At 49.4% G+C, this 10390-nt stretch overlaps 3 protein-coding genes across 3 annotated transcripts; 2 read left to right on the top strand and 1 right to left on the bottom strand.

Annotated features, from left to right (window-relative positions):
- Window positions 1-785: 785 nt before the first annotated feature.
- On the bottom strand, window positions 786-2887 carry F5B22DRAFT_648670 (uncharacterized protein; the record flags this gene model as incomplete). Its single annotated transcript, XM_047979051.1, has 2 exons — window positions 786-2420; window positions 2570-2887. The coding sequence occupies 2 exons, from the start codon at window positions 2885-2887 to the stop codon at window positions 786-788; spliced, it is 1953 nt and encodes a 650-aa protein (XP_047828854.1).
- A 1343-nt stretch (window positions 2888-4230) lies between these two features.
- Window positions 4231-5864, top strand: F5B22DRAFT_307750 (putative cyclase-domain-containing protein). Its single transcript, XM_047970596.1, has 4 exons — window positions 4231-4579; window positions 4647-5194; window positions 5290-5421; window positions 5538-5864. Exons 1-4 carry the CDS (start codon window positions 4392-4394, stop codon window positions 5711-5713), a joined length of 1044 nt encoding a protein of 347 aa, XP_047828853.1. The 5' UTR covers window positions 4231-4391; the 3' UTR covers window positions 5714-5864.
- Window positions 5865-6437: 573 nt separating this feature from the next.
- Window positions 6438-9609, top strand: F5B22DRAFT_307752 (uncharacterized protein). The gene is made up of 2 exons (XM_047970597.1): window positions 6438-8194; window positions 8245-9609. The coding sequence occupies exons 1-2, from the start codon at window positions 6553-6555 to the stop codon at window positions 9345-9347; spliced, it is 2745 nt and encodes a 914-aa protein (XP_047828852.1). The 5' UTR covers window positions 6438-6552; the 3' UTR covers window positions 9348-9609.
- Window positions 9610-10390: the final 781 nt, after the last annotated feature.

Here is a 10390-nt window from a genome sequence, read left to right as displayed (position 1 = left end):
ACTTATATTATTTAAAAGATAAAAAATCTATAATTTATTTTATATTTTATTTATTAAGCTTTATTATATTAATAATTAAGTATTATTTAACTTTAATTAAGTTTTATAAAAAGTACTTTTAATAAAGTTTAAAAACTATTAAATAAAAAAAATTAAGAACTTTTTAAAAATTTAAAGGAATATAAAGTACTTAATTAAATAAAAAGGTTAATTAATTAAAAAATATTAGATTTAAAAACTATATAAATATATAAATAATATTAATATAAAAGCTTTTATTAAATAATTCTATTAATAAAACTTAAATAAATTAATGGATCCTTAAACTATTATAACTTTAAACTTATAATCTATTTAAAAGGTTGAATTATATTTAAAGTTAAGCATTAAAAAGGAAGAAAATAGTATTATATAATTAAAACTTTAAAACTAAAGATAACCGATATTACTTTTAAAAGAAAGTAAAGCTATAAGCAATTAAATAAGAATAATTTATTAGCTATAAGAAGACCAATAGTTAAGGCATGAATACCTAATAAACAAAAGGGAGTTATAAATTGTATAAAGCTTGAATAAGCATAAATAGCTAAGGAATCTCCCACTCCAGGAGAGGGAGAGAGAAACCAAGGCCCTAGAGACCCCTAGTCGATTATTAATGAATATGACTAAGTTCCAAGCCCTCTACAAGAGCCCTTGTCACAACGTCCGCATATCTTGAGTTATGGTCTTGTGCAGCCTCAACGGATATTCAATTAGCGAACTCAACTGAAAATTGCATTAAATACCTAGGCGACACTGGCAATCACACCCTCCAGCTCACCCTTTTTATAAAAATCGTCCAACATGTCCAGAAACGCAGGGAAGCCACTGCTCCAGGGCGATCTCTTTGCCAGCTTAACGAGTTCCTCCATGCTCTTCCCCTTGGTGGAATCTCCGGGCCCAGTCTCGGCAGTCAGATAGCTCGGCGTGCAGACGGAGATGGTAGCGAACCGCGCTGCGCCCTGCATTATGCGGTAGCCCCAGTTCATCTCGGCGGCGGCGTCGATCTCAGTAGTGACACGTCTCTGCGTCTTCGACTTGTCGCCGACTTTGGCATGGCTCTCACCGACCATGTATGCCGCTAGTTTGGCCAACGTGTCTAGCGCCGCGGCGTGATTCGCGCTGATGGGGCCCTGCGAGGGACCCAGCCAGAACAGGTTCGGGAATCCATTGGACGCGACGCCGTAGAGCGTCGACACGCCCTCCGTGAAGAACTTCTCGGAGAGATCCCGCCCGTTTCGGCCCAGCACCTTGATCCCGGCGCGGACAGACGGGTCGCCGCCGTCGATGGCAGGCGTGACGTAGCCCGTGCTCAAGACAATGATATCGAGTGGGATTTCGGTGCCGTTGGCGACGATCCCGGAGGTTGTAATGCTGTCCACACCCTTACCGTCCGTATCCACGAGATGCACGTGCGGTTCGTTGTAGGCTTGGAGGTACATGTCGCTGTAGGTTGGTCGTTTGCACCACGTAGGATACCACGGTGTCAGCTTCTCAGCCGTCTCCGGGTCCTTTACAATGTCCTTGACGCGCTGGCGTACCCGCGCAGTAGTTGGGGTATCGACCTGCAGGAAGTGGCCGACCACTTCGGAAGCCTTCTCTGGCGCAATAGCACCAAATTCTCTGTCGCCTGTAAGCGCACGGTAAGAGCCAAGATGCGTCCACTCGTCATCAACGAGATTGGGGACTCCTTCCGGTAAGCCATCTGCCATCGCCTGTACAAAGTTGCGGATGCGTTTCTGGGACCATCCCTTCCCATTAGCTATAGAAGTAGCCCACTCATTGGGGTCCGTCGGCTTCTGACCGCGCGAGAAGACGGAGCTTGGCGTGCGCTGGAAGACGTAAAGTTCCTTGACATATTTTGCGAGGAATGGTACCACCTGGATGGCTGTCGCGCCTGTACCGACGATTCCGACTCGTTTACCGGCTAGCTTGGACAGTTCTGGAAAAGGCTCTTCCGACGAGCCGCCTGTGACATCGTAGTTCCACAACGACGTGTGGAATATATCTCCCTGGAATCCCTCAAAGCCGACACCACCGACTTTGGGTATTTGTGGCGTCGTTAGTAGGCCAGCTGTCATGTAGACGTACTCAGCAGTAACCGAGAGGGAACTCTTCTCATCCCCCTTTGGTCCTCGCCGAGCGGTCAACTCAACCTTGTATTGACGGGCTTCATCGTCCCACTCGATCTTGTCCACTTGCGCTCGGAAGAGAATCTTGTCCGCTAGATCGTACTTTTTGACCACATCTTCGAAGTAATGCCGGATTTCGGCCCCAGCGGCATACTTGTGCGAGGGCATGAAGCCCATTTCTTCTAAGAGAGGCAAGTATATATACGACTCAACATCGCAGTGCAAACCTGGATATCGGTTCCAATACCACTACAACCGCTGGAGTCAGTAATTACTCTTTTAGGTAAAAGTTTCGGAAGTTCTGCGTACTCTTGAGTCACACTTGTGCCCTTTGATAGGCAACTATGGCCTCTGGGAGTAACTAGAATAGGGAGAAAATGACTCCAGTGGATACATACTGTGCCGCCAACTCCGCCGGCGGTCTCAACGAGCCGTATCTGATCAGGCGTAAACCCTTGCTGAATAAGCCGAACAGCTGATGTGATGCCGCCAAGACCGCCACCAGCGATCAGGAACTTGGGGGAATCGCCCGTTTTGAGAGCAGGAGTTTGCGCGTCAAGAGCCGCGTGGTCGGCCCAGATATCGTCGACAAGGTGACGCAGACGATCATTGTCGCTCTTTTTCAATACTTGAAACTGCGCAAGGCCTTCTTCCTTCACACGCTTCTGTGCTTCCTCGGCGTATTTCTGTTGAACTTGGCCGAATTCAGCGGCCATGGTGGCGGTGACAAAGAGAGCTGTATACTTGCTCCAGACGAATCGGGGTCGCTCTCAGCGGTAACTGAGAGGACTACGGCTGAATATATCTCCAATCCTTCTCACCCGAATACGCCAGGTGTTGTGGAGTCCAACCGGATACCCTGGATCCACAAGACCGGTAGCACCATCACCAGTCTTACGGTAGTACGCATAAATTGGAAATTGTGATCAAGCCCCATCCTGATTGCTTTATACTGTAGGTGTCCGGCCTTACTATTCTATCTATCTCTTGCGTTAGACGCTGTCTTCTGGGCATTCCGCGTATAGAGTTATGCTTATCATAAATTATACAAATCTCGGTGAGAACTACCCAAGCTTGTGCGCCAAGGATGGCCTGGCAAGTCTTTGGACAAGTGTCTTCCCTGGTGCGATGTCAGGCCTACTGTAAGGCGACCGATGATCCTTAACTACCTACCTAGTCTAGGTTAACCGCTCTACCCCTGTCCGTAGTGTGTTATCCACTTACATATGGCAGCAACTTGTTGCTTTAGTGTATCGACAAGGTGCTAAGAGTCTTCCAGAAACGACAATCATAAAGACTGTCCAGTACCCTTGGAACTAGCGTAGCCCCGGCTTGCGGGGATGACTCGCAAGAATGACATTGGGAAACGAGTGATGTGGCGAATTCATTCCATATCTGCTCAGATTGCATAACTCGCTCCTCGGTAACTGTACTCCCGGAGAGTGACATCCGAGGCGGTGAAAGAAAAAAGTGAGAGACTCAACACCTCTGTACTCAGTGCAGAGTCCCTCACTTTTTTCTTTCACCGCCTCAACATCCACGAGTTCACATGCATATGTGCATGGAGTTCGTTGCTTGACCCCGCGTGCAAGCAATAAGACTTCAGCCACCCCTTGCTACCCCTTCTCCCTTCAGCGCGTATTCGGTTTATGGCAGCGCGGTTCGGCCAATGAAACAGTCTCTACACGACCGAGGCAAGGGTAAATGTTTTGGTCTTCAAACGCTTCGGTGCACAGCCCATGGGAGGAAGGCGATGTGCTCATCAATATCAATATGGCGTGTAGTTATTCAGGAATTTGCCAAGAACATGTGTTGTTCTTCACGCCCTGGCCACGATGGGAAGTATTGTTGGGGTATCATGTGTACAGTAGTAGTCGAGGTACCTAGTATCGTATGAATTAAGTAGGGTGAACCTAGACCGCCTGCCCCGCACCTCTAAGCGAGCCCGCGGTACGACGATGGATGTTTGATCTAGCTAACAGCAATTATTTTAGTATGCAGGTATACAGCCTGCATAATAGTGTGCATGGTATAACGAGGCACAGATAGATTGGTCATGCGGTAACGGGGGTGTCAGAAAGTAGCTGCCAGGAGTGGTGATGGGTAGGGGGTGCTACCTAGTCTTACTTAAGTATACCCATAGCCGACCCAGAAAGTATTATGTGTAGACGTCCACCTACAACTAGTACCTTCGAATTCCAAAATTGAACAAATTGGAAGATGGGTACCCCGGAAGTTCCAGACTTCGATGACCTTCCCGAAGTGAAGGGAATGCCTCAAGGCTGTGCATGGGGTGTCTTCGACAAAGACGGTAAAAAGGATTTGCTAGGAACTCTAAATCTCCTGACCACAGATGTCGTCAAAGCGGCATGCTTTGAGGCCAGAGATGGGGTCTCAATATCTCTTAAGTGAGTTTCAAGAGCTCATCTCTCGGTTTCTGGTCCAACTTACTTTTTATTAATGCGTTGCCTGCAGCTGGCCACTCAATGCCATGGGCTTTCCCCTGCCGGGGAGGATGCAACCCGTTCACAAACAGGTGACCTTGAAGGAAATAGGCTTATCCGAAGGTGCAGGGTGGGATGATGAGATCCATTTCAACACGCAACTCAGCAGTCAATGGGACAGTCTGGTGCACTGGCACCACCAACCTTCCGGTCTCGCATATAACGGCATCAAGGTGACCAAGGAGGGACTAGCAGCATCGAACACAGCCTCAAACACGACGCCAACACTGGATCACTGGCATGCTGCCGGCGGGCTCGTCGCTCGAGGTGTTCTGATCGATTTCAAGGAATGGGCAGAGGAAAAGGCACGGGCCGAGGGGAAGACAGGCGATGATGCTATCGCCCATCCACTCGACGGTCATCGTATTACGGTGGAGGATATAGAAACAATAGCCAAGGATCAGGGTGTTGAGTTCCGGCACGGTGACGTTCTCATCGTCCGTACTGGTTTGACAGAATATCTCCAGGCCCCGACGCCAGAATTATTTGCAAAATTGCAGGGTGCGAAGATAGCAGGCGGTGAGTTGCATTATCCTATCCAGAACCCACACGATTCTTTCTATTTCTTGTTGTTCGCGCTACTAGTGAATGGCAAACTAACTGTAGCTCGTCAGTACATGGGACCGTTGAAACTGCCAAATGGCTCTGGAATAAGCATTTCGCTGCTGTGGCTGGAGACGCATGGGCATTCGAATCGCTCCCTCCGGTGAAGGAAGACGGCTCGGTGGCAACACACACGGATTTGGGTAAGCCTCGAAGCAACGCACATCACGTATCAAAGCCGGAGAGGCAGACATGCCCTCGTAGACGACGCCCCCATTGCACAGCGTATAGATTGCTGACGTGATATTCCAACTGTTAGTACTCCATCCTTGGTTGCTCGCCATGTTCGGCATGCCAATTGGTGAGCTGTGGGATCTTAAAGCTCTCTCAGCCCATTGCAAAGCGTCTGGACGGTACAGTTTCCTGCTCTCTTCGGCGCCGTTGAATATCCCAGGTCTGATCGGTTCGCCGCCCAACGCAATCGCCATTTTCTAAGACAGAAAAGGCCCAAACAACACAAGGTAGGCAGGCCGTTTGACATCTGTATGGGCTTATTCGTGAGATAGTGAAACGGTTCGTCTGTGGCCAGTGTTATCAGTCAATGAAGGCTATTTCAATCCACAGAGTGTGCACGACTTCTCAGACGTCGTCGTCGTCGTCGTCTGTGTTACGTTTCCTTTGCATGGGATGACTTGATGCTGTGAAACATGCAAATAGAGGCCACTCCACTTGGTCCAAATCATCATTGTCTGTCGGTAGATCTACAGGCCGCACTCCTTGGCGAAATTCCGGCAAGACTAGCCGACGGGAAGGATGAAGCAGGGTATCATAACCGACACCCCGGTTCCAGCCACGCCATTCACGGTACGAGATGAAACAAAACGCGTGGCACTGGAGCAGGTAACATACCGTAACATTGGGTAACATTTTATTCGTGACCGTCGTATGCAAGCGCTACTGTACATACAGTACGGTAGGTACTGTAGGTCGGGAGAAGTGTCAAGCTCCACCGCAGCTGTACCAGTAACAAACAACACATTGTAGGAAGAGGTAACAAGATTCAGGTAACACATAGCAAGTAACAGCAGCCAAACTCCCATCATGGATCATGGGTGACTGTGACTGATGGAATGGACGGGTAGGATGGCTGCCCTCCACTCTCCATTCCCTCCCTTTCTCGCCCCGTCCCCGTCGGCGTCCGGTTCTCTAGACTCCGTGAGATTCGTCTATCGGCGCCTCTCTCTGCCGTGGACCTAGCCAGCGGCCAAATCCACCCAACACCTGAGCTGGAGCCGTGGTGCTAATCGAGTCCACTTACTCCGCCCGCGCCGGCCATGGAGTCTACTTCTTTGGACTCCCGTCTTCGCGAGTCACGCGAGGATTCCATTTCAGTCGTTGTGAACGATCCAGCTAAAGACCCGAGCAATAACATCACCACTGTTGCCGCCTCCAATGCGACCACAGCCACCGATAGTGAAGATGCATCCCTAGATGCTTCATCGCCGCAGCAACAGCTGCCGCCTCTAAACACGACTACAACTCCCAACGTTCCGCCTCACACTCCGTCCCACAGTACCTATCCGCACCCTCTCAACACACCAACTAATACCGTCGCCATTGCTCCTACTCCCACTACCGCCTCGGCGACCCCACACGATCCCAACGATCCCAAGCGCCCCCGTGCTTGTGAAGCTTGTCGCGGTCTGAAAGTCAAATGTGAGCCTGACCCGCTCAACCCAGACGGTCCTTGCAAGCGATGTGCGAAAGCCGGGCGGGAATGTCTAGTCACACAACCAACGCGGAAAAGGCAGAAGAAGACTGACAGTCGTGTCGCTGAGCTGGAGAAGAAGATCGACGCTTTGACGGCGAGTCTGCACGCCAGTAGGAGCAACGCAGGAGGGGCACAATCACAACCGACGTCAACAACGCATCCTCCTCCTAATCACTCTGCCGTAGAAGACGAAAATACAAGAATCGCGCGAGAGTGGGGTCCGCCCATGTTTCCTCCCATGGACCATGTCAGAGACGGTCGGAAGCCCTCGCCGCCCCAACCAGGGCTGGCCGCTCAAAAACGGAAATTCGATGCCACCAAGGATATCGAATCGGATGAGCAGAAGAACCTGGGCGCGAAGCGGACCTTAGCTTCTGGCGAGGAGCAGTCTTGGTCCGATATTGTGGATCGGGGAATCATCACCATTGACCAAATGGCCGCTCTCTTTAAAAGATATACTGACTCTATGGCTATTCACCTCCCAGCTGTTGTCTTCCCGTCCGGCACCACTGCAGCTGAGATCCGGATGACAAGACCCATACTTTTCCTCTCCATCATGTCGGTCGCTTCTTCGGAAACGCCTAACATGCAACGCCAGCTAGTCAAGGAGCTGATGCAAATCTTTGCCGACAAGATTATCATGCGCGGCAACAAGAGCCTAGAATTAGTACAGGCTATTATAGTGAGCGTAGTGTGGTACTTTCCACCGGAGCATTTTGAGGAGCTCAAGTTCTACCAGATGGTTCACCTTGCTGCTGTTATGGCCCTAGACATGGGCCTGGGAAGGAGGAAGAATAGTCCCAAGTCTAGCTTAATCCCCTATACTTGGCGAGATCACCCCTTCCGGAAACACCCTCTCCCGGATTCCTCCTCCATTGAATCACGCCGAACATGGTTGGCCGTGTATTTTCTAGCCTCCAACGTCGCCATGGCCTTGCATCGTCCAAATCTAATTAGGTGGCAGTCATTCATGACGGAGTGCATGGATATTCTCGAGTCATCGCCTGAAGCGGCGCCTAGTGACAAATATCTTTGTCATTTAGTGTGGACTCACCGCCTGGCTGAAGAAGTAGGCATTCAGTTTTCAATGGACGACCCTAGCGTTTTTATCAATATTACGGAACAGAAAGTGCAATATGCGCTGCGAGGATTCGAGAGAGACCTGGTGAAGTACAGCGAGAGCATACGAGAGGAAGACAAACAACGTAAGCGTGTTGCTACCCAGCCATATCATGACTTCGCTAACCAACCCCAGCGTCACTTCTCCTCAGCTTCAGCGTCATGAGTCTGTATATGCACGAGATCGCGCTGCAGACCAACGAAGAAAGAACGGCACCATCCAGCGCCGAAGCACTACGCGACCCAATTCCTGGCCTAAATGACAGTCTCACCCCCGCCCACATTAGTGCGCTGTCTTCCTGTCTCACGGCGATAGACGGAATTTTCGAGACCTTTCTAGCCCTCGATGAGTCAACTATTCGCTGCTTGCCTATATTCAATCTAGTCCGGGTTTCGTACGCAGTAGTCGTGCTTATCAAGATCTACTTCAGTGCCACCTCACCTAATTCCGAGCTTGGGAAAGTAATTAACAAGGATAACATGAAGGTTGCGGAATATCTCGATAGCCTCTACGGCAAGTTTCGGGATACGGCAGCCTCAGATAAATCTCGTCCTGCGAGCAAGTTCCTCATGGTTCTAGACACGGTGCGCAATTGGTTTCATAAGGGTCAACAAGGCCGCCAGAACGGTGATAAAAACTTAGATAATGCCTTGAAGACGCAAGCTTCTCGAAGTAACTCTGTCGCAAATCAGCGGCCCAATTCTCAGGACAGCGAGTCCAGCCCCAACACATCTCACTATCAACAGCCACATGTCAAGACCCAGCCCGAGTACAACTCGGCTAACACCCCGCTTCAATTGCTTTCCGAAATAGCCACAGGGAACGGTCCTACCCGAAATTCTTCTCACTACAACAGAACACAATCAGCTTCTAACCCGAACAACACCTCGAACTATTCGAACTGGATGGGTCCCGGGTCCCAATTGCCGTACATGTATGGTCCGAACTCGGGTCTGCCGACATCAGCGCCTGCAACAGTAGGATCAACGGGCCAGCCGCTCAGCAACATGCCCTGGATGGCCGGACCCTTCGGAGGCGACATGAACTACCTGAGTATGGGCGACGGCTTCGAGCAAGCTATGGACCTCACGCTGACAGGATTTGGCGGCAATAGTCCCAGCGACTGGGCCAACTATGAGAACAGCTGGCGCATGATGGCGCAGAACGACACTAATTTAATGGCTCCCCTCCCGGATGATTTCTCTGCGAACAGCAGGGATGAATTCCCGGGGTACTAGCCCGTTGCACACCCTCCCGCGCTGCTTCCTTCTGGGCATTGTCGTTTTATAGTGGGATAGGAGCTATTACTTATTTCCAAATCCTTAGAGACAACTACCTCATAACTTTCCTCGTTCCAACAACCACCCTCTCACGGCCTTTTCCAGCGCTCGGCTATTTACATTGTACCCCTACGGCAGAAATGTTCTTTTCCGTGTTTCTTCCGAGGCAAGGTGACGCTTTTGGTTTGTCACTGCATTTGTCAGCGATCGTGTTTATTGCGTCCCCGTACTGTATAACATCTGTTTCTATCCTCATTTCAAGATCTGGGCTTTAATAATATTAGCGGGAGTGCGGGAGTTAAGAGATTGGAACTCATTCATCATCATCGCTTAATATTGTTAGCATAATCTTCACCGCGCCGGAGCAAGTGTGTATACTCAAAATATTCATATTTGGCGTACTAGGGACTTGGGGATTGTCTGGTCTGGTTGAAGGATTCCTGTGGTTATTATCATGAGTAGTTAAATAGATAGCGAGATAGTCAGCCTGAGGGCTGGCGTGCTTTTTTATAAACAGGATTTCTACTCAAATAGGATGAATGCCGATTACACTGCTCGATTGTGCATCTCTTTGCCTTGAGTGAGTGCTTTTCTAGCGCTTGTGATTCTTGACGTGCGTGAAACTTGTATAGAAGACGATGGAATAGGATAGCGGGGCAAGATATTGACATTGATACTCGGTAATCAACGAAAATAAATCAATACGACATGGGCGAATATAAGTCCCAACACAATCATCATAAGAGTTTTTGAAGTTGAATCATCTCAATCTTGTTGTTAGCTACCCGTAATGAAACATATCTGCAGATATTTCGTTTCGTTTCGTTCATACATAATGCAGCCTAGGTTTCATCTGGCGCATTGTCCGGCAATTTATGCCTACCAAAAGTGTGGATGAATAATCCCGTCAATCGGCATCCTCGTCCCTCGTCCCTCGTCCATTTCATATTGTACATGTAGGTACATTGAACATTTCATACCGCGACGCCTGTCCGTCCTGT

The sequence above is a fragment of the Xylaria bambusicola genome (assembly GCF_022495145.1).
Source record: "Xylaria bambusicola strain CBS 139988 unplaced genomic scaffold F5B22scaffold_35, whole genome shotgun sequence".
Lineage (NCBI taxonomy): Eukaryota > Fungi > Ascomycota > Sordariomycetes > Xylariales > Xylariaceae > Xylaria > Xylaria bambusicola.
This window is presented reverse-complemented; position numbering and strand designations above follow the sequence as displayed.